The 27,575-nt window shown below is 51.9% G+C and overlaps 2 protein-coding genes across 3 annotated transcripts in view; one reads left to right on the top strand and one right to left on the bottom strand.

The window, feature by feature from the left end:
• Positions 1-616: 616 nt before the first annotated feature.
• Positions 617-19,361, bottom strand: RASGRP4 (RAS guanyl releasing protein 4). 2 transcript variants are annotated; one of them, XM_073016518.1, is made up of 17 exons: positions 17,954-19,361; positions 13,479-13,663; positions 12,599-12,704; positions 12,412-12,474; positions 11,638-11,769; positions 11,367-11,520; positions 9,876-10,049; positions 8,548-8,664; positions 5,635-5,910; positions 4,225-4,305; positions 4,026-4,130; positions 3,764-3,882; positions 3,505-3,649; positions 2,353-2,389; positions 2,117-2,251; positions 1,891-2,003; positions 617-799 (listed from the first exon to the last, which is right to left on the bottom strand). In XM_073016518.1, the coding sequence occupies exons 1-17, from the start codon at positions 17,974-17,976 to the stop codon at positions 743-745; spliced, it is 2,022 nt and encodes a 673-aa protein (XP_072872619.1). In that variant the 5' UTR covers positions 17,977-19,361; the 3' UTR covers positions 617-742. The 2 variants fall into 2 exon arrangements, with proteins under 2 accessions (XP_072872619.1, XP_072872620.1); XM_073016519.1 differs by lacking the exon at positions 5,635-5,910 and having other exon boundaries at positions 17,954-19,360.
• The window catches only part of RYR1 (ryanodine receptor 1), a 168,570-nt gene continuing 154,666 nt past the window's right edge, over positions 13,672-27,575 (top strand). Inside the window, exons 1-2 of the mRNA XM_073016520.1 lie at positions 13,672-14,757; positions 25,581-26,388. Of these exons, the coding sequence (XP_072872621.1) occupies positions 26,344-26,388 (45 nt within the window). The 5' untranslated portion in view covers positions 13,672-14,757; positions 25,581-26,343. The remainder of the gene's footprint in view (positions 14,758-25,580; positions 26,389-27,575) is intronic.

Genomic DNA, 27,575 nt, shown 5'->3' with positions numbered 1-27,575 from the left:
GGGATGCAGCAGTGAAAGACACTGATAGAAATCCCTGCTCTCCTGGAGTTGATGTTCCTGTTAAGGAAAGACAGACGTTCAACGAGATAAAGAGGGAAAAAATATAGGCTGTCAGAGGGGGAACGTTCTATGCAGAAAAATAAAGCAGGGGCTGGGCGCGGTGGCTCACACCTGTAATCCCAGCACTTTGGGAGGCTGAGGCTGGTGGATCATGAGGTCAGGAGTTCGAGGCCATCTTGGCCAACATGGGGAAACCCTGTCTCTACTAAAAATACAAAAATTAGCCGGGCATGGTGGCGCGTGCCTGTAATCCAAGCTACCTGGGAAGCTGAGGCAGAAGATTCGCTTGATCCCTGGAGGCGGAGGTTGCAGTGAGCTGAGATTGCACCATTGCACTCCAGCCTGGGTGACAGAGTGAGACTCTCTCAAAAAAAAAAAAAAAAGAAAAAAGAAATGGAGATTTAGGGAGTTGGTGAAGTGAAGCCTGAGTCTAGATATATCCAACACAGAGCTGCATAGATACTAAGTGCAGGGAAAGGGAGCAGGATTGGCATCCACCACCACACAAGAGAGGAAAGTCACTTCTGGGGAAAAAGATGATGGACGTGCCACCAAAAGCAGCACGGATGGGAAGGCGGATGCCTTTGGGGGTCCTACCTCTGGGAGCCCTGCCAGAGTCTGACAACAGGAGTCAGGACTGACTGGGGTAAGGGAGTGAGGGATAGAGGAGACCAAGAGATGTCTAGGAATCCGGCTTGGAGGATGCAGTTGATGGTGGGCCCATTACCGGGCAGGGGACCTGGAAGGAGGAAGGGAGGAACACAGATGATGTGGAGAGCATCTGATGTCTAGGAGACACTTCACTGCCAGGAGCACTGCCCCGCCCAGACTGAATGAATGGCGCCTGTGAAATCCTTTTTGTAACCCAATCTGAGAGTCTCTGCCCTTGAATAGTGGCGTTTACTCCATTAACACTTACAGTAGCTCCTGATATATTTGGCCTTATTCTTGCTATCTTATTGGCTAGAATCCTTTTTTCTGTTCTAGTGGTTATCATCCCCACCCTACCCCTAATATGTTGTAACTTCTATTTTTCTTTCTTTCTTTCTTTCTTTTTTTTTTTGAGACAAGGTCTTGCTGTCACCTAGGCTGGAGTGCAGTGGCACAATCTCGGCTCACTACAGCCTTTGCCTCCCAGGCTCAAGTGATTCTCTGCCTCAGCCTCCTGAGTAGCTGGGACTACGGGCACCTGCCCCTGCCATCACATTTGGCTAATTTTTATATTTTTAGTAGAGACAAGGTTTCATCATGTTGGGCAGGCTGGTGTCGAACTTCTGACCTCAAGTGATCCTCCCACCTCGGCCTCCCAAAGTCCTGGGATTACAGGCGTGAGCCACCACGCCTGGCCTATTTTTCTATCAGCATTAAAAAGTAACCAGCGGCCGGGCGCAGTGGCTCAAGGCTGTAATCCCAGCACTTTGGGAGGCTGAGATGGGCGAATCACGAGGTCAGGAGATCGAGACCATCCTGGCTAACATGGTGAAACCCCATCTCTACTAAAAAATACAACAAACTAGCCGGGCGAGGTGGCGGGCACCTGTAGTCCCAGCTACTCGGGAGACTGAGGCAGGAGAATGGCGTAAACCTGGGAGGCGGCGCTTGCAGTGAGCTGAGATCGCGCCACTGCACTCCAGCCTGGGTGACAGAGCGAGACTCTGTCTCAAAAAAAAAAAAACAAAAGTAACCAGCATCCATACCCTCCCACCCCAGCAGTCAAGGACTTCTGCATATTTTTACTTTCCTATGGGTCTCCAAATCTGTCCAGTCTCCCCCAGGCCAATGGCCTGTGTTCCCTGTATCCACTTGGGGGTAGGGGCGGTTTCTCCTCACCGTATCTGTTTCCCAGGAAGGGTGTGGGGATTCAGTCTGGGTCCAGGCATGGCGAAGCTGGCACCCAGTCTCAGGTTCCAGGGATAGCGTGTAGGAGAGATTTTCCTCGGAGCCTGTTTGTGGGTGGATGGAAGGGATGTGGGTCTGATGGGAAGGGCCTCGTGACCTTGGACTCAATCCCCATCCCCCAAGCCCCTTCCCAGCACCGCTGTGCTCTAGGTCTTACCACAGCTGGCATGGGGAGCTGGTGTGCATGGAACAGGAGCTCCGGGGGGCCCTGCATCGCCCTTGCCCCCCGGCCTCTTCTTACATTCCACCTTCACTTGGTCTCTGCAGTGTCTGTGGCAACACAGCCCGCACTCTGGGGGAAGGCAGCAGTTAATGGCCAGGAGTCCGATCTGTGTCCATTCTTCCAGCCTGTGGGCCGAGGCTTCCCCCCCAACTCGCCGACACCCCACTCACCCCGACAGCGGTAGCCTTGCTTGGTGACACCCCAGAGCTGGGAAGAGAAAGGAGAAAAGGTTACCCATCCTAGGAGAGGGAGGGCTGTGGATTGGCAGGGCAGCTGGGGAGTAGAAGTGTGAAAGCTACCTAGGTCTTGGACTTCTCAAGGCTAGAGATTTAATTGGAATTAAAGGAATGTGGGTGGGGTACAGTGGCTCATGCCAGTAATCCCAGCACTCTGAGACGCCAAGGTGGGAGGTTGGGAGGCCAAGGTGGGAGGATCGCTTGAGCTCAGGAGTTCAAGACCAGCCTGGGCAATATATGGAGACTCTTTCTACAAAAAAAAGTTTTTGGTTTTTTTTTTGAGACAGAGGCTCACTCTGTCGCCCAGGCTGGAGTACAGTGGCGCAATCTCAGCTCACTACAAGCTCCGCCTCCCGGGCTCACGCCATTCTCCTGCCTCAGCCTCCCAAGTAGCTGGGACTACAGGTGCCTGCCACCACGCCCAGCTAATTTTTTTGTATTTTTAGTAGAGATGGGGTTTCACCATGTTAGCCAGGATGGTCTCAATCTCCTGACCTCGTGATCTGTGCACCTCGGCCTCCCAAAGTGCTGGGATTACAGGTGTGAGCCACCGCGCCCGGCCTGTTTTTCGGTTTTTCTTGAGATGGAGTTTTGCTCTTGTTGCCCAGGCTAGAGTGCAATGGTGCGATCTCGGCTCACCATAACCACTGCCTCCTGGGTTCAAGCGATTCTCATGCCTCAGCCTCCTGAGTAGCTGGGATCACAGGTGTGCACCACCACGTGCAGCTAATTTGTGTATTTTTAGTAGAGACAGGGTCTCTCTCACTATGTTGCCTAGGCTGGTCTTGAACTCTTGAGCTCAAGCAATCTGCCCACTTCAGCCGCCGCTCCTGGCCTCCTCTCCAGAGTTTTAGATATTACCCATGGTTCAGCGACTATCTGGGGTGGAGATTATCTGGGATTTGGGGATTATCTGGCATTTGGAGATTATCCAGGATATAGGGAATGTTTGGTGTTGAGGGTTTATATGAAACAGGATGATTTGAGGCTGCAGGATTTCTGGAATTTGGAGGTTATCTGGGGTTTGGGGACTGCCGGCTTCAGGACAGATGGAACCTAAGGGCGGTGATGGGGTGGAGTGCTCACAAAGCCACTGCAGCTGTCGCAGAAGGTAGGCTTTCGGAAGGTGACCTCATGGAAGGTGTGCAGGAAGGCCAGGCCCAGCTTGGAGCAGATGGCACTGGCCTGGAGCAGGTACCCTGTCAGCTCCTCTCTGCTGAAGGAGCCTCTCCTGGGGGCAGAAACTGAGCCTCAGCATGGCCCGCCCCAACCTCCCCCAGACCCAGGAGTCCAGGCAACCCCCGTGTCCTCATCTTCAGGGGATCCAGGAGTCAGAACCACTTACCCCTGGCGTGGGGGCGGGTGGAGCCCATGGCAGGCAAAGGGAAAATTGCCTGAGAGTCGCTCGAAGTCCTCCTGAGAGATGGTTCCTCGGCCTTCAGGGTCATAATTCTTGAACACGGACTTCAGAGGAGTGTGGGGAAGCAGATAAGGCCCAGTTGTCGAAATACGATCCCCACGGCAATAAGTCCCCGCCTCCAGGCTCAGAGTTCTACAGATGTCTTCCCTCCTGGCTCCCGGTGGCCAGGCCACCCTCCCTTCCTTACCTCCACCAGCTGCTCCACGTGCCGACCCAGCGTGACCCTGTCTGGCTTGGGGGTCACACCAGGGGCCCACTCCACCACCAGAGGTGCGTTGAAGGGGGAGGGTGGCTGGGGTGGGGACAGAGGAGCAGTTAGTCACTGCATAGGCTTAGGGGGATTCGAGGTAATTGGGGGGGGTCCGAGGCCAGGGGTCAGGTCTCACCAGACTCTTGGGACAGCGTGGCTCTCGGGCATAAGAAAGCTCATAGATCTCGTCTTCCGTGTAGAAGAGGTCCAGGGAGAGCTGGAGCGGACAGGGGTGTTACAGATCCTCCTGTCTACAGCCCTGCCCCAGACCCCCACACCCACTTGCAGGCTCTTCCTAAAGCCCCTCCTGGGTTTAAATCCTGGCATTACTGCTGTGGGACAGTGGGCAAGTGACCTCACCTCTCCGGGCCTCAGTTTCCCAATCCACAGATTGGGCACAGTAAGGGTCCCGACCTCACAGGGTTGTAAGGTGGAATGAGGTGCCTGGCACATAGTCAATGATCAATAACTGTTAGTAGCCTTTTGCTTAGATTCTTGGATTCAAAGCTTGAAATTTTGGGCTATCAGCATGAGAAGCTCAGAACCTTGGAGTTTAAGAATGTGAACCCCAAAGCAATTCCAGAGCTCAGATCAATGGATACTTGAGTCGCTGGGGGAAGTGAAGAAAAGACATGTTACTTATATAGAATATAGAGCTCGCTCTGCTCCATATACTTTTGTTTTTTGAGACAGAGTCTAGCTCTGTCTCCCAGGCTGGAGTGTAGTGGCACGATCTTGGCTCACTGCAACCTCTGCCTCCCAGGTTCAAGCAATTCTCGTGCGTCAGCCTCCCAAGTAGCTGGGACTACAGGCGTGCACCACCGTGCCCGGCTAATTTTTTTTGTATTTTTAGTAGAGATGGGGTTTCACCATGTTGCCTAGGCTGGTCTCAAACTCTTCAGGCAATCTGCCTACCTCAGCCTCCCAAAGTGCTAGGATTACAGGCATGAGCCACTGTGCCCAGCTAGACACTGTCTTAAGGATAAGGACATTCTTTGAATGATGTCATTGGCTTTCTCTCCTCAACCATCCTCAAGGTGGGTCCCTTTATTTTTTATTTTTATTTATTTATTTTGAGACAGAGTTTCGCTCTTCTTGCCCAGTCTGGAGTGCAATGGCGCGATCTCAGCTCACCGCAACCTCTACCTCCCGGGTTCAAGCGATTTACAGGCATGTGCTACCACTCCTGGCTAATTTTGTATTTTTAGTAGAGACGGGGTTTCTGCGTGTTGATCAGGCTGGTCTTAAACTCCTGACCTCAGGTGATTTGCCCGCCTTGGCCTCCCAAAGTGTTGGGATAACAGGCGTGAGCCAGTGGACCTGGCTGGGTCCTTTTATTATTCCCATTTTGCAGATAAGGAAACTGAGGCTGAAGGGTTCAGTGATTTGCTCAACATCACGCAGCTAGAAAAAAACCTAGAAGCTCTGGCTTCAAACTCCATGCAGTCCAGCACTTTTCTACCCTGGTCCTAGAGACACTCACACACCCAGGACCCTACATCTCAGTACCCTCGGAAGCCCAGCCTGGGCGGGGCCAGGGGCTCACTGTGAGCAGGTGCAGCAGATCCTCGTTGGCGCTGCAGGGCGGATGCTGCCCTTGGAGGGCCACCAGCTCCTGCAGCCGCAGGTAGAGGTTGTTCAACTTGGGTAGGTGCAGGCGGCCGTCAGGCAACCTGTCGGGCTGTGCTTCATGCAGGGACACCAGATCCTTGAGGTGCACGCCCAGTACAGGCAGCCGGAAGCCCGTGCAGCCAGCCCAGGTGCGGCGGTAGCGGGCGTAGTTGTTGTGGGAGGCAAGGATCTCAGTGAGCTCCAGCAGGGCCTGGGGAGGAGGCACATGGGATGGGGGCGTTATCAGGGCAGTCCTGCCTCCTGAGCAGCCTCCTATGTGGGCTTTAGGCCTTCAGGGATCCAGTGCATTTTGGACACCTCTGGAGCCCTTCCATATCCCATGCTGGTGTCAGCATCTCCCCGAAACTGCTCTTCCTCTTCGGTCCCCACCTCAGAGAAGTTCCACAATCCCCCATTCTTTGGCTAAAATGATTTCTTTTATCTTTCTTTCTTTCTTTTCTTTTCTTTTCTTTTCTTTTCTTTTTTTTTTTTTTTTGAGATGGAGTTTTGCTGTCTTGCCCAGGCTGGAGTGCAGTGGTGTGATCTCAGCTCACTACAACCTCCACCTCCTGGGTTCAAGCGATTCTCCTGCCTCAGCCTCCCAAGTAGCTGGGATAACATGCATGAGCCACCAAACCCAGCTAATTTTGTATTTTTAGTAGAGATAGGGTTTTACCATGTTAGTCCAGGCTGGTCGTGAACTCCTGACCTCAGGTGATCGGCCTGCCTTGGCCTCCCAAAGTGTTGGGATTACAGGCGTGAGCCACCATGCCTGGCCTTTATTATTATTATTATTATTATTATTATTATTATTATTATTTAAGCTAGGGTCCCACTTTGTCACCCGGCTGGAGTGCAGTGTCATGATCACAGCTCACTGCAGCCTTAAACTCCTGGGCTTGATGGCTGGGTGCGGTGGCTCAAGCCTGTAATCCCAGCAGTTTGAGGGGCTGAGGCAGGTGGATCATTTGAGGTCAGGAGTTCAAAACCAGCCTGGGCAACATGGTAAAACCCTGTCTCTACTAAAAATACAAAAATTAACTGGGCCTGGTGATACAGGCCTGTAATCCCAGCTACCCGGGAGGTTGAGGCAGGCAAATCTCTTGAACCTGCCTCAAGGAGTTTGAAACCAGCCTGGCCAACATGGTAAAACTACAAAATTAGGGCATGGTGGTGCACCCCTGAAATCCCAGCTACTCAGGAGGCTGGGGCAGGAGAATTACTTGAATCCGGGAGGCAGAAGTTGCAGTGAGCCGGGATCGCGCCACTGCACTCCAGCCTGGGCAACAAGAGTGAGACTCTGTCTCAAAAAAAAATAAAAAAATAAATAAATAAATAAAAAATAAAATAAAATAAATTTCTAGAGATGGGGTCTCACTATGTTGCCCAGGCTGGTCTCAAACACCTAGGCTCAGGTGATCCTTCCATCTTGGCCTCCCAAAATGCTGGGATTACAGGTGTAAGCCACTGTACCCAGCCTATAATTATTTCTTAAAAACCCAGATCTGGCCAGGTGCGGTGGCTCACCCCTGTAATCCCAGCACTCCGGAAGGCTAAGGCGGGCTGATCATGAGGTCAGGAGATTGAGACCATCCTGGCTAACACGGTGAAACCCCGTCTCTACTAAAAATACAAAAAATTGGCCAGGCGTGGTGTCTCATGCCTGTAATCCCAGCACTTTGGGAGGCCAAGGCAGGTGGATCACAAGGTCAGGAGATTGAGACCATCCTGGCTAACACGGTGAAACCCTGTCTCTACTAAAAATAAAAAAAAAAAATTGCCGGGCGCGGTGGCTCAAGCCTGTAATCCCAGCACTTTGGGAGGCCGAGACGGGAGGATCACGAGGTCAGGAGATCGAGACCATCCTGGCTAACACGGTGAAACCCCGTCTCTACTAAAAATACAAAAAACTAGCCGGGCGAGGTGGCGGGCGCCTGTAGTCCCAGCTACTCCGGAGGCTGAGGCAGGAGAATGGCGTAAACCCGGGAGGCGGAGCTTGCAGTGAGCTGAGATCCGGCCACTGCAGTCCAGCCCGGGCTACAGAGCAAGACTCCGTCTCAAAAAAAAAAAAAAAAAAAAAAAAAAAAAAATTAGCCGGGCGTGGTGGCAGCCGCCTGTAGTCCCAGCTACTCAGGAGGCTGAGGTAGGAGAATGGCGTGAACCCAGGAGGCGGAGCTTGCAGTGAGCCGAGATTGCACCACTGCACTCCAGCCTGGGTGATAGAGCAAGACTCCGTCTCAAACAAAACAAAACACAATCCAAAAAATTAGCCAGGCGTGGTGGCGGGCGCCTGTAGTCCCAGCTGCTCGGGAGGCTGAGGCAGGAAAATGGCATGAACCCAGGAGGTAGAGCTTCTAGTGAGCTGAGGTCACGCCATTGCCCTCCAGCCTGGGCGACAGAGCGAGACTCCACCTCAAAAAAAAAAAAAAACCCAGATCTTATCAAGGGTGTGTCATCACTCTCAAAACTTCCCTTGCTTAGCCCATCTTGCAAGGCGCTATAGGATCTTCCCAGGGCATCTTCAGCCTAATTTCCTGCCACTTTCTGACCTCAGCCAGTCCTCCCCATGGGGACTGCAAAGTTCTCTGCTAGCCTTTCTCCTGTTTGTCTCCCTCACAGTCCACCTCTGGAACAGACACACTGAGAGCAGAGAGGGGTCCGCACCATGAGTGGATGGATGACAGGAAGGAGGAATGCTGGCAGAGCCTGGGGATCTGGGATTTGGAGGAGCAAGGACTTCAGGTGGTTCCAGGGCCCCTGGGCAGGAATGGACAGGGCTTGGGGAATTAAGTGTGGGGGCTCAAGACAGCTGACCACTTGGAGTTCTGGGGAGGGTAGTGGGATTCACCTTGGTGCTGTCAGGGCTCAGGTGGGCATGGGAGTCCTTGAGTCTGGAGATGGCACTGTGACACAGGCCCCCCGTGACCGCCATCAGCGTGTTGAAATTCTGCAGCTGGTGGAGCCTCTAGGAAGAGAAGCATGCGCACAGGGTCGTCACGGGAGGGAGTTCAGATGACAGCATCCCAGTTGAGGTGGGGTCCCAGGCATGTGTGGGTATGGACCAATGTGGGGATCAGACAGGTGAGAGAAGGTGGGTGTGTGCGGCAGGAGTGGGACATGCCATGTGTGGGCCTCACAGGGGTGTCGGATAGTTATCTGAGCCCGGAGGGTCAAGTAGGTGATTGATACCAGGTTAGAAAATCTGGGGAGACAGGAAGTATGGGAAGTTGGGCGGATATGGGGAGTAGACAGGTGTGTGTCAGACACGTGGGGGAGACTTCAGACATGTCAGATTGTCAGCCATCTGGGGGTCTGACTGCTCTGAGTCACACAGGTGCGGGGAGGCAAGAAGGCACAGGCTCTGGGCAGGAGCTGGGAGCCAGGCAGAGGTTAGCCGGGCCAGAGAGATATGGAGGAGTTAGACAGATGCTAGACAGGTGTGGGGCTACCAGGGCAGCTGGGGAATTCCCTCGCCCTCCCTTTGACAAATTTGGGCAGAGGTTGCTGTGGAGAGAGTAGGGCCAGGGAGGAATGGAAAACGCTCAGCCCAAGGAGACCCCAGGCAGACGTGGAGACCCCCAGGTCTAAGGCGCCCTGCAGGAGGAAGCAAGCCAGGGAAGACGCCAGAGGAAGGGCGTGGTCTGCGTGGAAATACGCAAGGGGGCGCGGCCACAGCGGGCCAGAGGGCTTCCCTTTTCCCCAGAAGGATGAGAAGGTGTCCGGAAAGGAGGGGGAAGGGAGGGGAAGAGAAGGGCTTAGCACAACAGGGCGGGGCGGGGAGAGCCCGGACGCAATGGGGAGCGATGCGCAGTCCCGGAAGCGACCGCTGGGGCCCGGGGACTGGGAATCGAAGCCTCGGTAAAGGATGGCACAAAGGTGGGGGCATGGAAGGGAGACTCTCATTGACCTGGGGATAGAATATTCGGGCCTAGGGCTTGGAAGCCTGTCACGTCTAGGGCCAAGGGGTGGGGCCACGGTGGGTGGGACGCGGTGACATCAAGGCCAAAGAAGAAGTTACGGTCCTGGGTTGGAACGCCCAGACTGTGGCCTCTGGGGCGGGGCCGGGAGATGCGTGACGTCACCGCCGGGATGACCCTGTGAGGTCGGGGGTCTGGAAGGTGGAGGGCCAGGTAGCTGCGTGCAGTGGCCTTCGCAGCCCCAAGGGGCGGGCCTCACCTGTGCCACGTGAATGAACTTGTCCAGCACCTGTGCGCGCTGCAGAGGCCCGGGACGGCTCAGCACCATCACCTGCACCCAGCGGGACACACTGTTGCTGAGACCTACAGAGCCCTCCAGGGCGGGGCAGCCTCGTACTGAGCCCTGCAAAACGTAGCTCCGCAGGTCCTGGGGCTGGGAGCGAGGTGGGTGTCAAGGTGGGCAGTGGCGCTCAGGGCCTGCCCTTCCATGGCAGCGAACTAGTAGTCACGATCTCTGATGTCCTAGCCTGGTCTAGCCTGAATGACCTTTGTCATCTGTCCCCCCACCCTCAGGCTGCTACATGTCCTTGACATCACCATGCTCCTTTCCCATCTGAGGAGGCATGTTTAAATATAGCCAGGCACTATATTTGACAAATGATCGTATTAAGTAATTTAATCCTCAGAACTCTGTGAGGTATCATTCCATTTTAGAGATGAGACAGTTGAGGCACAGAGAGGATAGGTAATTTGCCTAGGATCACACAGGTGTGAGTCAGGGTGGGAGTCTCTATGCCCTTAACTCTACACCTGACTGGTATACAGTCAGCAAAGGCAAGGACGGGGAAGATGACTTGAAATCAACCTCTATCTGTTCTGCCCAATGAGTGTTCATTTCATACCCGCATCCACTACACTGAGTACCTTTGCATACACACACACACCCCACACTCACACACAACACACTCACACACACAATTGGGACAGTTTCACATGAAGGAACCAGATTCCCACCTTCCCTTAAAATGATGATGTCCAGGTGGCAAAAGCTAACACATATGTATGTTGAAGCACATGAAACTGATCCTTGGGTAGGTAATATATGGCAATTTCAAATGGTTCAAGCAGATAGCATTTACCCTGGACCAGGCACTGTTCCTGCAAGGCAGGAACTGTTCATATCCCCTTTTTACAGATGAGGAAACTGAGGCACCATGAATTTAAATGCTTGTTGAATAAATGATAAAATATTTTGAGCACTTACTAAGTGCCAGTCACTGCAATAAGCATTTTATTTATTTATTTATTTATTTAATTTATTTATTGTTGTTATTGTCTTTTGAGACAGTGTCTCACTCTTTTGCCCAGGCTGGAGTGCAGTGGTGTGATCTCGGCTCACTGCAACCTCTGCCTCCTGAGGCTCAAGTGATTCTCCTGCCTCAGCCTCCCAAGTAGCTGGGATTACAGACGTGCGCCACCACGCCCGGATTATTTTTGTATTTTTAGTAGAGATGGGGTTTCACCATGTTGGCCAGGCTAGTCTCAAACTCCTGACCTCAGGTGATCGCCCCCCTCGGTCTCCTTAACTCATTTTCCTGGGCCTTCTAGCACACAGGTTTCAGTTTAAGACTTTGGAGATCTCTGCTGAATGACCATGCAGGTGTCCTCTCAGTCCTGCCTTCCCCCAGCCAATCCCTCCCGTACCCCAATCTCTCCCCTGCTTGGGACAGGGACGGGAGGGGGTCCTCACCGTGATAGCCTGGAAGGAGCGGAACTCCAGGTAGGTGAGGTGCTGAGCCAGCTCCCCCGTCTCCAGGTGGTCGAAAAGCAGGGACACTTTGCGCTTTTTGCCCAGGCCTGGGCTGCTCATGGGGGGCGGGGGGCCAGGGCCACCAGGGCTCAGGCTGGGGGCCAAGAGGGGCAGGGGATTGCAGTGGTTCACGGTTGAGGGCTTGGGAATGCAGAGGAAGATGGCAGAATGGGGATGGGGCAGGGGAACGGGGAGCACAGGGCTGACTCACAGGTTAGAGGAGTCTCTCAGGTTTCTCTGGGCCGAGTTGCCCTCCTGGGCCACGGTGGCCCAGAAACGACCTATGACTTCTTCCAGCTGGGCGTCCTGGTGCATCACCTCAGGGTGTTGGGTCAGCCAGTACCTGAGAGTGGTTTGGAGATGGTGAGATGAGACTTGGGGTGGCGAAGGTCTCTACAAGGGGTATTTTGGGCTGAGAAATTTCTAGGTGCTGAGGTAGGGGTCTCTAAATGTGTGTGGGGGTCCCTGGAGGGTCGGGATTTGGAGGGGCACCAGGCTTGGGGAATCTCTGGAGTAGGATGTGCATCTCTTAACACAGACTGGGGGATCTCTGGGAAACAGACTGGGGAGTCACTTGGAAGTGGGATTATTGCGAAGCAGGATTGTGAAGGGTCTTAGGAACTAGACTGGGGGCTTCTGGGCGTGAGATTTTTGGAGGGACGGAATGAGGGGGTCTTATGGGCTAGGCTGGGGTCTGTGGGAGGTGGAGATTTTGAGGATCAGAGCCGGAGGTCTCTGGGCACCAGCTAGGAGGGTCTATGGGATCTGGTTGGTGAGGGGGGTCTCTAGGAAGTGGGGGTTCTAAGGAACGGAACTGAGAGGGTCTTAGGAACCAAGCTACGGGTATCTCAGAAGTGGGATTTTGGCCTGTGGGGCTGGTTGGGTCTGTAGGAACTGGGCTGGAGAGTCTCTGAGGAATGTTTTTTGGGGGGCAGCAGGATGGAAGTCGTGGGTCCTGAGAGTGGGGATCTTGGCCCAGCCCTACCTGACCAGGTGACAGATCTGCAGCCGTCTCAGCTCCTGGGTGTCCCCTGTGGCCTTCTGGTACTTGAGTTCTGGTCAAGGCTCTGTTATCCAGGATCCATGACCTGCCTGCTCCCCATTCCAATTGCCCAGGTTCTCACGACTCTGCCCTCCGCCCTCCACCCATAGCTCACGGTCCTAGAGGATATAAGGTCAGCAGGCGGGCAGCCAGGTCGGCAGAGGGCAGCACCCAGCTGTGCATGGCCAGCACCATGTTGAGCATGTGGTCCCCGTGGCACAGGCTGCCAGCTGAATCTGGGGTGGAAGGAGGGGGACTCTGACAGAATGGCCCTCAGGCAATGCACAGCGCAGCCTCCAGATCCTGCGGGACCGCCTGGTTCAAAGACCAGCTCTAACGGTGATCCCGGCATGACCTTGGACAGGCAACCTAACCTCCCGTGCCTCCATTTCCTTATCTGTATTGTGCACGGGGCAGCATCGCCCCTGGCAAGTCTTGTTGAAGATTGAAATAGCACCAGACTGGCCGGGCACAGTGGCTCGTGTCTGTAATCCCAGCACTTTGGGAGGCCGAATCGGGTGGCTCACATGAGGCCAGGAGTTCGAGACCAGCCTGGCCAACATGGTGAAACCCTGTTTCTACTAAAAACACAAAAATTAGCTGGGCATGGTGGCACGTGCCTGTAATCCTAGCTACTCGGGAGGCTGAGGCAGGAGAATCTCTTGAACCCGGGAGGTGGGGGTTGCAGTGAGCCAAGATCAGGCCACTGCACTCCAGCCTGGGGGACAGAGCGAGACTCTGTCTCAAAAGAAAAAGAAAACAAAAGAAAAAAAATTTATATAAATATATATATAATATACATTAAATATTTATCTATCTATATATAGATATGTATGTATTTCCATTTCAGGAAAGAAGAAATATAGGTGTTTCTCTTATCTCTAATGTAGTGATTGAGTTTCATTCCACCCAGCCCTGCTCTCATTTTACCTCCAAAAACTGAGGCAGAGAGAAGTGGGTGCTGAGCCTGAGGTTAGGGCCGGGGAGGCTGCTGGGGAGAGGACACTCACCAAAGGACTGGATGCATTTCTCCAGCAGCTCATCTTCGCTGCAGCCGCCCTCGCTCAGCAGGCCCAGGTTCATGGAAGCCATGACCTTGCTGATTTCCCGGGGGCTGGGGCATGTCTTGTGGCGGCGTGTTTGGCGGGGCCGGCCCCGCCCTCCTGTCTTTCCGGTGCATTCCTGGTGGGACTTTCTGTGGGCACAGCCCCCAAGGAGTCATGGGAGCCCCTTCCTTCGGACAGACCCTAGAATTCCTCTTGACCCGAATGCCCCAAGGCACCACGGGAGAGGCTTCCTAAAGGCAAAGCCCCTGGGTTACCCCTGACCTACCAGGGACTCATGGGAGAATCCCCAGGAATATTCCAGATCCCTGGGGGAATCATGGGAGCCCTCTCCCACAAGCAAACTCCCAGGGATATTCCTGCTCCCTTCAGGGAATCAGAGAGGAAGATCCTCAAGACCAGGGGTCCCCAGCCCCCAGGACACGGACGGGTACCAGTCCGCGGCCTGTTAGGAACCAGTGGGCGAGCGAGCACCCGTGCCTGAGCTCTGCTCTGATCTGTCAGATCTGCTGGGGCATTAGACTCTCTTAGGAGCATGAACCCTTTTGTGAACTTCGCATGGGAGGGATCTAGGTTGCATGCTCCTTATGATAATCTAATGCCTGATGATCTGTCACTGTCTCCCATCACTCCCAGATGGGAGCATCCAGTTGCAGGAAAACAAGCTCAGGGCTCCCACTGATTCTACATTATGGTGAGCTGCGTAACTATTTCATTATATATTACAATGTAATAATAGTACAAATAAATCACACGATACATGTAATTAACTTGAATCATCCCCAAACCATCCCCACCCCCTTCCACAAAACCAGTCCCTGGTGCCAAAAAGGCTAGGGACTGCGGCTCAGGACTACTCTGAATCCCCCAGGGAATCACTGCAGAAGATTCCTGGGACCACTCAGGACCCCTCAGGGAATCATAAGAACTCCCTCCCCAGGCACTGCCCCCAACTTCCTCTTGACCGCTTCCAAGACATCCTGGAAGAGACTTCCTGTTGGCAGATCCCAGAATTACTTCTGGCCTCCCAGGGACTCATGGGAGGAGACCCCTGGGATCTCTTCCGTCCTCTCTAGGCAGAGGCATGGGAGGACGTGCCTTCAGGAATTGCCGCCTCAGGTCTCTAATACACACCCCTCCTTCCTCCCGCAGCCCTCAAGAGAGCAAGGCTCCTGGACCAGTGCGATGGCTCACGCCTGTAATCCCAGCACTTTGGGAGGCCAAGGTGGGTGGATCACTTGAGGCCAGGAGTTCGGGGTCACCCCGGCCAACACGGTGAAACCCCCGTCTCTACTAAAAATGCAAAAATTGGTCAGGCATGATGGCGGGCACCTGTGATCCCAGCTACTCAGGAGGCTGAGGCAGGAGGATCACTTGAACCCAGGAGGTGGAGGCTGCAGTGAGCTGGAACTGCATCACTGTGCTCCAGCCTGGGTGACAGAGTGATTTCTGTTTCAAAAATAATAATAAAAAAATTAAAGGCCGGGCGCGGTGGCTCAAGCCTGTAATCCCAGCACTTTGGGAGGCCGAGATGGGTGGATCACGAGGTCAGGAGATCGAGACCATCCTGGTTAACACGGTGAAACCCCATCTCTACTAAAAATACAAAAAAATTAGCCGGGCGTGGTGGCAGGCGCCTGTAGTCCCAGCTACTCGGGAGGCTGAGGCAGGAGAATGGTGTGAACCCAGGAGGCGGAGCTTGCAGTGAGCCGAGATAGTGCCACTGCACTCCAGCCTGGGCGACAGAGCAAGACTCCGCCTCAAAAAAAAAAAAAAATAATAAAAAAAAATAAAAAAAAAAAAATTAAAAAATTAAAAAGAGAGCCTGGCACACACCTGTAGTCCCAGCACTTTGGGAGGCTGAGGTAGACGGATCACTTGAGGTCAGGAGTTCGAGAGCAGCCTGGCCAACATGGTGAAACCCCGTCTCTACTAAAAATACAAAAATTAGCCGGGCGTGGTGATGGGCACCTGTAATCCCAGCTACTTGTGAGGGTGAGGCAGGAGAATTGCTTGAATTTGGGAGGTGGAGGTTGCAGTGAGCCGAGATTGTGCCACTGCACTCCAGCCTGGGTGACAGAGTGAGACTCTGTCTCAATAAATAAATAAATAAATAAATAAATAAATAAATAAAAAGAGAGCAAGGCTCCTGCAAGGAAACCCCCAGGATTTCATCTCTGCCTTTCTCCCACCCCTTCACCCCACTAAGGTAACAGACCCCTCTCTGAAGTTAGCCTTTCGGCAGGACCTACAGTTTTACCCTTCAGCCTGGGTCCTTAGATTTGGGACTGGAGAGGAAATACCAGTGCTAAATGGCCTTCTCTGGGGCTCCTCAGAGTTAGGTGAGAGGTTCCTGGGGCTAAGGCAGCTTCAAGGAAGGTGGGAAAAATAATTCTCTCATCACGAGGTCATGAGTTCGAGACCAGCTTGATCAACACGGTGAAACCCCGTCTCTACTAAAAATACAAAAATTAGCCGGGCATGGTGGTGCACACCTGTAATCCCAGCTATTCAGGAGGCTGAGGCAGAAGAATCGCTTGAACCCAGGAGGCGGAGGTTGCAGTGAGCCGAGATTGCGCCACTGCACTCCAGCCTGGGCAACAGAGCGAGTCTTCATCTCAAAAGTAATAATAATAATAACAACAACAACAACAATAATAATAATAATAATTCTCTCTGTGCCTGGTGCCTCCCAGAGGCTGCTGTTTCTGATGGGGAAAGAGGGTAATGGAGAGACAGGGATGGTGGGAGGAGGGAGGGAGCTGAATCCATGTTTCAAACGAAAGTAGAATCCAGAAATTTCTGCCAGCTGTTGTGACTTCGTGTTAGTTACTTAATTTCTCTGGGGCTCAGTTTCCTCAAAGGAAAAATGAGGATAGTCCTTGGACCTGCCTTAGTCTCCCAGGTAGCTGGGACTACAGGTGTGCACAACCGTACCCAGCTAATTTTGCGTGTGTGTGTGTCAATGGAGGTCTCACTATATTGCCCAGGCTGGTCTAGAACTCCTGGCCTCAAGTTCTCCTTGCCTTATCCTCCCAAAGTTCTGGGATTAGAGGCATGAGCCACCGTTACTAGAAGGGACATTTTAAAGTATTAAATATGTCCTAGGCCAAGGAGGGGGCATTGTAACTAAATCAGCGTTTCCCTAAGTGTGGGCACCCAGCTAGTACAAAAGCATCACCTGGGAACTCGATATAAAATACAGATTCTCAGGTCCCAACCCACACCTACAAAATTAAACATCTTAAGGCCAGGGGCAGTGGTGGCTCATGCCTCTCTAATCCCAGCACTTTGGGAGGCCGAGGTGGGCGGATCACGAGGTCAAGAGATCGAGACCATCTTGCCCAACATGGTGAAACCCCATCTCTACTAAAAATACAAAAAAGTAGCCGGGCGTGGTGGCACGCACCTGTAGTCCCAGCTACTTGGGAGGCTGAGGCAGGAGGATCGCTTGAACCCAGGAGGCAGAGGTTGCAGTGAGCTGAGATTGTGCCACTGCGCTCCAGCGTGGAGACAGAGCGAGACTCCATCTCAAAAAAAAAAAAAGAAAGAAAAAAATAATAAGGGTAAGCCCAGCAACCTGTATTTTAAAAGCCCTCCAGACAGTTCTGAGGCACACTCCAGTATGAGAACCACTGGTCTAGAGTGTCTCATTGAGTACTTACAGGCCTCTCCGAGGTGGAGGCTATGATTATTCTATTGACAGAAGAAAAACCCAAGACACAGAGCAGTTAAGTGACTTACCTAAGGTCACACAGCTAGGAAATTAGGCAGCCAGGAGTCTACCACTAAATTGCTGGGTGGGGAGGAAAGCCCTTTGCCCATCAGAGTGATTCTGGGGATGGCAGGAGGAGCTACCCAGGCTAGGGAGACACCCACCCTATCTGCCTCTGTGGGGACAGAAGGGCCAGCTTGCCCAGGAGATAGAAGCCCATTCTAGAACCAGCCACACAGCCAGCCACTAGGCCCTGTCCTGCAGCCGCCTGTAGGGCTCTGGAACAGCCAGAAGTGGTTTAAGAGGCAGGGGAGCCACTTTGCCCTGTGTCACTCTCCCCTCTCCTGGGCCAGGGCCCTGCAGGAGCTTGGAGTTTCCAGTCCAAGGGGATGGGGAACCAGGAAGCCCCCAGGGAGGGCAGAGACACTCAGCCCAGGCCAGGGATGGAGGTGTGGTGACAAGAAGTGGGAAAGGGGCAAAGAGCAGCTCAAACTCCAGGGACAACACGGTACAGATGCCACATCCAAGCCACTGCCGCCCTAGCTGGCTCCAGACTCCCTGAACCCTGAAGCATCCACCTGGCCCCCCTGCACCTGGTCCCGAAGAAGCCAGGCATCCTGCCACCCTGGCGAGTGATCTCCCCAGCCCTCCCATGCAGAGGGAGGCCTCAGGGTGCTGCCGGGCTCCCTGGGGAGGGTCCTCTCACCTCTTGCTGTCTTTTCTGTTCATGCTTCCTGTGGGGGAGGAGGAGGGCGGGGGTCTTGCAAGAGTATGGCTCAGCTCCTCCCCTTCCCCAGGACTCCAGCTTCTCAGCCCCTAGGGAGCTGGGGCCTCCTCGGTGCTTGGGAAGGAAAGAGGAACTGCCCCTCCCCACCCACCCTCAGGCCAGGGGGAAGGAAGAGGCTGGGGAGAGACCAAAGGCCCCCCTCCCCCACACGGGGATCCCTTCTGCTGAGGTTTCCGGCACTGCTGGCTCTCCCACCCTCAAGAGCCCCGGCGGGCTCTCTATCTCCCTCATCTTTCGGTCTCAAGACCCGTCACTGTCATACTTCAATAAAAGCAGGGGTTTTTCTTTTCAAAGCATGACTGATATTTATGTAAAAACGCAACACACTCAAAAAGATAAGTCTGTCTTTCTAGAAGGACATACTCATATATATAATTCACGAAGGTTTGAATGGAAACTCACAAGACATAGTATTTTATATATTTCTTCATAGGCTTCTCTTATTCCTGGTTTAAGTGATACCATTTGTACCCTGGAAAACATTCTCACTTTCTGACTTGATTGTAACAAACTTCCACATAGCACCTACTGTGTACCACACACTGCTCGAAGGACTTTAAAAATATTAGCTCATTTAATCCTCACACAATCCACTGTTACCTTAAAAGAACATTACATACTGGGCCAGGCACGGGGGCTCACGCCTGTCATCCAGCACTTTGGGAGGCCAAGGCAGGCAGATCGCTTGAGTTCAGGAGTTTGAGACCAGCTTGAATAACACGACAAAACCCCGTTTCTAAAAAAATGTAAAAAGTTAGGCTGGCGTGGTGGCTCACTCCTGTAATCCCAGCACTTTAGGAGGCTGAGGCGGGCGGATCACCTGAGGTCGGGAATTTAAGACAAGCCTGACCAACATAGAGAAACCCCGTCTCTATTAAAAATACAAAATTAGCCCAGCGTGGTGGCACATGCCTGTAATCCCAGCTACTTGGGAGGCTGAGGCAGGAGAATTGCTTGAACCCAGGAGGCGGAGGTTGAGGTGAGTCGAGATCGCGCCATTATACTCCAGCCTGGGCAACGGGAGCAAAACTCTGTCTCAAAAAAAAAAAGAAAAAAAAAAAAAGCTAGCTGAGCATAGTGGTGCATACCTGTAGTCCCAGGTACTCAGGAGGCTAAGGCAAGAGGATTGCTTGAGCCCAAGGAGGTGGAGGCTGCAGTGAGCCATGATGGTGCCACTGCACGTCAGTCCTATCTCAAAAAACAAAAAACAGAACAAAACAAAAAAAACCCACACACACATCAAAAACCATCAAAGATGGACGTAAAGCCTTTGGGAAGCCCCTCCCCATCCCCTGTCTTTCTTAAGCAGGGTGTGACCAATATGAAATGTTGTCGAGTTTCGTCCAAACTGCTGTCTGTGCGTTTAAGCACATTGTATAAACATGTGCTCCTAGAAACAGACTTTTCTTTTGAGTGTGCATTTTTTTCTTTTTACCTAATGCTCGACCTTTTTTTTTTTTAAATCGAAGTACAAAAAAGATCACCAATCATTAAGTATTTAGGTTGATGAAATGTCACCAACTGAGCAAACCTGTGTGACATTCATACAAATCAAGACACAGAACACTGTCACCCTCCACAAGCCCCTGTCTTTCTTCCCAGCACGAATTCCCACAGATCCCCACTCGCCCGAAGTCTAGTGCAGTAGTTTTGTCTCATTTTGAGCTGGATAAAAATGGACTTCTGTATTGAATCTGGGTTCTTTCTCTCCACATCTTGTTTTTGCAGTTCTTCCGTCTTATCATATTTGGTTATAATTTATTCCTTTTTTTGGCCGGGCACGGTGGCTCACGCCTGTAATCCTAGCACTTTGGGAGGCTGAGTTGGGCAGATCACTTGAGGTCAGGAGTTTGAGACCAGCCTGGCCAACATAGTGAAACTCCCATATCTACTACAAATACAAAAATGTGCCGGGCGTGGTGGTGCGTGCCTGGAATCCCAGCTACTTGGGAGGCTGAGGCAGGAGAATCACTTGAACCCGGGAGGAGGAGGTTGCAGTGAGCCGAGATCACACACTGCACTTCAGCCTGGGCGACAGGGTGAGACTCTGTCTTAAAATAATAATAATAATAATTTCCGTATAGTCTTTCATTATGTGACAATTCCATGACACACACACACACACACATATATATATATATATATATATATAATTTATTTAGAGATAGGTGTTGTGGATAGTGACTAAGTGGGCTGGTGGCATGCTAACTTCCATTTTTCTTTTTTTATTTTTGAGACGGAGTCTTGCTCTGTCGCCCAGGCTGGAGTGCAGTGGTGCGACCTCAGCTTACTGCAACTTCTGCCTCCTGGGTTCAAGCAATTCTCCTGCCTCAGCCTCTCCAGTATCTGGGATCACAGGTGTGTGCCACCACACCCAGCTAATTTTTGTATTTTTTTGTAGAGACAGGGTTTCATCATGTTGGCCAGGCTAGTCTTGAACTCCTGGTCTCAAGTAATCCACCCGCCTCAGCCTCCCAAAGTGCTGGGGTTACACGCGTGAGTCACCGCACTAAGTTCTATTTTTAATCAGTCTAGAGTCTGGTAATAACTAGACACTGAAACATTTTAAGTTAAGTGAGTTATCTATACAAGAGGACTATTATGTCCTGGACCATAAAAAAAGACAAACTTATAGCTTATCTGTTTTTTAAAAATTTTTTCTTTGGTCCTGCCATCCTGACTCTTTTTTCTTAATTAAGACTCCACAGCAGGGTCTCGCTCTGTCACCAAGGCTGGAGTGCAGTGGCGAGATCCTAGCTCACTGTAGCCTCAGACTCCTGGGCTCAAGCAATCTTCCCACCTCAGCCTCCTGAGTGACTAGGACTACAAGTACACACCACTGTGCCCTGCTAATTTTTTTTTTTTTAAGTATTATTTTCCTGTAGAAACAGAGTCTCACTTTGTTGCCTAGGCTGATCTCGAACTCCTAGGCTCGAGCGATCCTCCCTCCTATGCCTCCAAAGTGCTGACTTTCCAGGCATGAACCACGGTTCCCAGCCTCCGTGGATTATTGATCAATTTTCCTGTGATGGACATCTGAGTGGTTTCCAGGCTGGGGCTGCAGTGACTATTTGAGCATCTGACTTTTGGTGAACATAGAGTGTACCATACTGTACGGCAGTACCCAGGAGTGGAATAAATGGGTCATAGTAGTTACTGTGATTCTGCCAAACATAGCATGTTAGCCAATTCATTGAAACCATTCTCTCAGAAGTATATTTTTCCACTTTTCTTTTTTCACTAAAAGAAGGCACCGTGGATGTATATGTTTTCCATGCCGGAACATTTAGACAGTCGTCGAACCCGCTCTCTTTAGTTTTTCCATCACGCGACGTTACCATAGCTTCAGACTCTCTCTTCCTGCCCTGTTTCTCCCTTTCTCCCCACAGCCCCATGGTGTGCCGTCTGACTCTCTCTCAGTCCATCTCCTGTAGCACCTGCGTCTTGAACGTGACTTAACGATCCTGGCTGAGCAGAGAGTTTGTAGTGTGGCAGTGTCTCGAGGCCCTGGGGACCCAGAAAATCCTCAGGGAGGAGGTCAGGAATCCTGGCGCTTGTTCATACTGTACACAGGCAGCCTTAGTCCCTGGGCTGGCCAAGAATACAGACAACACTAATGCTGATGACCACAAAGGAAGGGACTTCCGAATCAAACCACAGAAACTCATAAGGCAGAAAAATGATGCACATGATAACATGCAAATACAGATTTTCTTCTCTTGTTGCTCTTCTTCTTTCTTTCTTTTTTAAATTTTAAAGATGGGATCTTGCTATATTGTCCAGCTGGTCTCAAACTCCTGGGCTCATGGGATCCTTTCATCTAGGCCTACCAAAGTGCTGAGATTACAGGCGGATTTTCTTTTAACGAAGACACCATGGGACCAATATCAGATGACAGAAGGGGAAAAGGTGTTTGCAATATTTCAAAATCAAGGAGAAATTAATATCTAAAATATAGGCTGGGTGCGGTAGCTCATGCCTATAATCCCAGCACTTTGAGAAGCTAAGGCGGGCAGATCCCTTGAGATCAGGAGTTTGAGGCCAACCTGGCCAACGTGGCAAAACCCCGTCTCTATTAAAAATACAAAAATTAGCAGGGTGTGGGCATGGGTGTTGCTCTGTCATCCCAGCTACTCGGGAGGCTGAGGCATGAGAATCAGTTGAACCCAGGAGGTGGAGGTTGCAGCGAGCTGGGATTGAGCCACCGTGCTCCAGCCTGGGAGACAGAATGGGACTCCATCTAAAAAAAAAAAAAAGAATATAAAAGGAACAGCTGCAAATTACCAAGCAAAAAAGACAGCAACCATATTAGAAAAATGGCCGGGCAGGGTGGCTCCTGCGCCTGTAATGTAAGATTACATGCCTATAATCTCAGCACTTTGGGAGACCAAGGCTAGCAGATCACCTGAGGTCAGGAGTTCGAGACCACTCTGGCCAACATGGTGAAACCCCGTCTCTACTAAAAATACAAAAGTTACGCAGGGTACGGTGGCTCACGCCTATAATCCTAGCACTTTGGGAGGCCAAGGCAGGCGGATTGACTGAGCTCAGGAGTTCGAGACCAGCCTGGGCAACACAGTGAAACCCCATCTCTACTGAAATACAAAAGAAATTAGCCAGGTGTGGCAGCATACGCCTGTAGTCCCGAGGGGGCTGAGGCAGGAGAATTGCTTGAACCCGCGAGGTGGAGGTTGCAGTGAGCTGAGATGGTGTCATTGAACTCCAGCCTGGGTGACAGAGTGAGACTCTGTCTCAAACAAACAAACAAAAAAAAAGTGAGAAGAAAGCACAATGAGCAGATGACTAAGAAACCCAAAATTCTGACAGGCACCTGAGAAGATGCTAGAAATTGTTGGTAACTCATCAGGGAACTGGAAATTAAAATGACAACGAGGCTAGGCGTGGTGGCTCATGCCTGTAATCCCAGCACTTTGGGAAGCCGAGGTAGGAGGGTCACTTGAGCCCAGCAGTTCAATACCAGCCTGGGCAATATAGTAAGACCCCATCTCTATACAAAGCTTAAAAGTTAGCTGGAGGCCGGGCGCGGTGGCTCAAGCCTGTAATCCCAGCACTTTGGGAGGCCGAGACGGGCGGATCACGAGGTCAGGAGATCGAGACCATCATGGCTAACACGGTGAAACCCCGTCTCTACTAAAAAATACAAAAAACTAGCCGGGCGAGGTGGCGGCGCCTGTAGTCCCAGCTACTCGGGAGGCTGAGGCAGGAGAATGGCGTAAACCCGGGAGGCGGAGCTTGCAGTGAGCTGAGGATCCGGCCACTACACTCCAGCCTGGGTGACAGAGCCAGACTCCGTCTCAAAAAAAAAAAAAAAAAAAAAAAAAGTTAGCTGGGCGTGGTGGCGCAAGCCTGTTGTCCCAGCTACTCAGGAGGTTGAGGTGGGAGGATCCCTTGAGCCCAGCAGTTCCGGGCAGCAGTGAACCATAATTGCGCCACCGGACCCTGGCCTGGGCAACAAAGTGAGACCCCATCTCTAAAAGTAAAATAGAGAAAATGAATCAAAAAACAGTGAGTTGGCCGGGCGCGGTGGCTCACGCCTGTAATCCCAGCACGTTGGGAGGCCGAGGCGGGCAGATCACGAGGTCAGGAGATTGAGACCATCCTGGCTAACCCGGTGAAACCCCGTCTCTACTAAAAAATACAACAAAAATTAGCCGGGCGTGGTGGTGGGTGCCTGTAGTCCCAGCTACTCGGGAGGCTGAGGCAGGAGAATGGCGTGAACCCGGAAGGCAGAGTTTGTAGTGAGCCGAGATCGCGTCACTGCACTCCAACCTGTGTGACAGAGCGAGACTCTGTCTCAAAAACCAAAACAAAACAAAAAAACAGCGAGTCATCCTATATAAATCTGGCAAAAATTAGTTAAGTTGGAAATGCCACATGGGGTTTGGGGATATGGGGACCCAGGGACTCTCATGGACTGATAGTGAGTAGCCATTCTGAGGGCTATCTGGCACTACTTACACAAATTGTGCACGTGAATATGTCACCCAGCAATTAGCTTCTGGGTGTGCACGACAAAACATTCCCTCTCAGCTTCCTGGGGGACCAATACACAAATGTTCCCTCCAGCATTATTTCGGGGAAGATGGAGGCAGCCTGGGTGTCCACTCCCAGTAGGGGTAGGTGGATAAACAGAAGGGATCAGTCACCAAAGAATCCTGCAAAGCCACCACTGTCACACACCAGGTGTCCACAGAGCAACAGGGGTAGGTCTTAACACACATAATGAGACTGACAAAAATAAGAAACGCTATTAATAACTTATGATATAATGCTCAATGACACCGAATCATTTCACATTCACACAAAGTTTCAGGGAAAAACAATAGTTAGTATACAACTATGTGTTAGATAATATATAATAGAGACAACATAGAATTGTATTGTACAGTATATTTATATTGGCCTAAATATTTAATTACATAATTATACATTATATAACGTCGAATTATATAATTCCATAATATGACACAAACTTTTGTGCTATTTATTGCAGTTGTACTAACATCAGTATTTAATTATGGAGCACCTAGAAACCTGCTATACGTTGAAGAACGGTTTCTATGTAATTTTGTTTAACTATGGGATATTGTTTTGTATAACTTACTATACACCACTACATGTTAATAAAATTTTTTTTTTTTTTTTTTTTTTTTTGAAATAGAGCCTTGCTCTGTCACCTGGGCTGGAGTGTAGTGGTACAATCTTGGCTCACTACAACCTCTGCCTCCTGGGCTCAAATGATTCTTGTGCCTCAGCCTCCCGAGTAGCTGTGATTACAGTCGTGCGCCACCATGCCCTGCTAATTTCTGTGTTTTTAGTAGAGCCAGGGTTTTACCATGTTGGCCAAGCTGGTCTCAAATTCCTGGCTTCAAATGATCTGTCCGCCTTGGCCTCCCAACGTGCTGGGATTACAGGCATGAGCCACTGTGTCTGGCCTAATAATAATTTTAATAAGGCTGGACATGGTGGTTTACACCTGTAATCCCAGCACTTTGGGAGGCTGAGGCAGGTGGATCATGAGGTCAGGAGTTCGAGACCAGCCTGGCCAACATGGTGAAACCCTATCTCTACCAAAAATACAAAAATTAGCCGGGTGTGTTGGCAGGTGCCTGTAATCCCAGCTACTCGGGAGGCTGAGCAGGGGAATCGTTTGAACCCAGGAGGTGGAGTTTGCAATGAGCCGAGATCTTGCCACTGCACTCCAGTATGGGCAACAAGAGCAAGACTCTGTCTCTAATAATAATAATAATAATAATAATAATAATAATAGCAACACTTACATTACCTTAACCAGGCACTGGCACTGTTTTAAGTGCTATAAATTAATTACCTCATTTAACTCACCCAACAACCACGTGAGGTCAGTACTATTAATATTCCCCTTACTGGATGGGGAAACCGAGGCACAGAGAAGCTAAGTGGCTTATCCATGTAACTCAAGGGAGTGGCAAGGCTGGGTAGGATTCAGATCCAGATTATCTGGCTCGGAGTCGGAGTCCTTGTTCTTTTTTTTTTTCTTTTTTAGATGGAGTCTCGCCCAGGCTGGAGTGCAGTGGATCAATCTTGGCTCACTTCAGCTTCTGCCTCCCGAGTTCAAGCAATTCTCCTGCCTCAGTTTCCCAAGTGGCTGGGATTACAAGCGTGTGTCTCCACGCCTGGCTAATTTTTGTACTTTTAGTAGAGACGGGCTTTCACCATGTTGGCCAGGCTGGTCTCGAACTCCTGACCTCGAGTGATCCACCCACCTCGGCGTCCTAAAGTGCTGGGATTACAGGGGTGAGCCACCACGCCCGGCCGGGGTTCTTGTTCTTAATCACTATGTTTGGTGCTTTTTAAAGTCAGGAGACCTGGTGCACAGCCCTGCTCTGCTGCGTGATACCTTGCAAGGGCTTCCCCACGCAGAGCCTCAGTCTGCCCTCTGTGAAATGGGAGAATGATGGCACGTTACTTACCGTGGTAGGGGGAGAGAACGCAGGTACCTTCTAGACATTCCCTCTCCCCCCCTACCTCCGGCGGCCAGGCAAACCTCCAGCCAAGATTTGCGGTATGTGGGCGGGGCTTCGGCGAAGGGGCGTGGCCGGGAGTCCTGGTCCAATGGTTCCCGGGGGCGGGGCCTTCCTCCCATCTCTGTCCAGCACGCGTGTCCTCCTCTCAGTTCCATCCACCTTGCGGGTGCCTCTGGCGTCCCGAGGTCTCCGACCCCAGCCCGCCCCCAGCCCTCCAGCCCAGCCCGCAGCCCCCTCCCTCTGTTCCCCGATCTCAGACCCTGGCCCTCGGACCTCGACATCATGGGTGACGCAGAAGGCGAGGACGACGTCCAGTTCCTGCGGACGGTGCGTATCTCTGGGTTAGGGGTCTGTGGGGCTATCTTTCGGGGCTCTCTGAGGGTGTCTCTGTCTCTGAATGTCCCTGTCCGGTTTACCGGTGGTCTCTGAGACTCGAGGTCTCTTCCTGTGTCACTTTGAGTGATTGTCACTCTGTCTTTTAGTCTCTTTCACCTTTCTCACTACAGAGAATTAGGACTGGGGACTCCAGAATGGGAGAGGGATCTTCGGTTGCCCTCTCTTCTGACATTAGCGAATTGTCCCCCACAAGAAGGACCCCTGAGGAAGCACACTCTCGCACCATCCTGGAAGCAGGCACTTGGAGAAGGTGGTTCTAATTCCTGGGCTTAATTTAGCCGTGCCCCCAACCCCCACCTCAGCCCTAATTCTCTTTTTGCTCCAGACTCTGACCTATTTAAATTCTTGGGAAGGGAGCTGGGGGGCGGGGGGCTGGAGGACACAGCTGCTTCCAATTCCTAGCCCTTAAGGGTCTCGTGGGGGAGGGATCTCTTGGGTTCTGGGTCTTTCTTTCTTTGTTTTGGGCAGGAGGGCTGCTCCCAGTGGCTGCTAATGGTCTTGGAGGGTCTCTCCCCATCTGTCTCTTTGGGTGTCTCCATGTCTCTGTCTCTTCCTCCGTCTGTCTCCCTGTCTCTGTTTCTTAACTTAAGGCCCTCTGATTTTCTGTGTCTCTGTAGCTGGGTCACTCCCTGCATCTCTGAGCCCCAGCTGGGGGCAGGGATGGGAACTGGAACAACAGGTGGCCCTCCCAGAATAGCCCGATTTTCTGGGGCCTGGGCCGGGGCTGGGGAGGGGACGAGAGGGAGGAGGGGCTGCCATCTCCTGGCCCTTCCCACCTTCCCCTCCCAGTGGCTCTGCAGGGTGTGGGGCCGTAAATATGGGAGGGGACGTCCTCTGCTCTGGGCTAGGTCTGCTGACCCAACGCTAGCCCCGCCCCTCCCCCGGGGCTTTGGAGCCACGCAGGAAATGCTGACACAGCATTCTGGCCCCAGAATAGGACCCTGGAGAGCAGGGTCCGGTTTCCCGGGAGAGAGGAACAAACAGCTGGGGCTGGTAGTGAAGGATGGGGACAGCTGGGAAGGGGCCTAGCTTCAGCTGAGACTCTCCCCAGCCCCAGTCCCTCAGCAGACACCATGGGTTGGGCCCTCCCCAGCCCTAATAAGACCATGGCCATGGCC

Source organism: Chlorocebus sabaeus, chromosome 6, assembly GCF_047675955.1.
Source record: "Chlorocebus sabaeus isolate Y175 chromosome 6, mChlSab1.0.hap1, whole genome shotgun sequence".
NCBI lineage: Eukaryota > Metazoa > Chordata > Mammalia > Primates > Cercopithecidae > Chlorocebus > Chlorocebus sabaeus.
The sequence above is the reverse complement of the archived record's forward strand: the minus strand, read 5'-3'. Positions and strand labels throughout refer to the sequence as shown.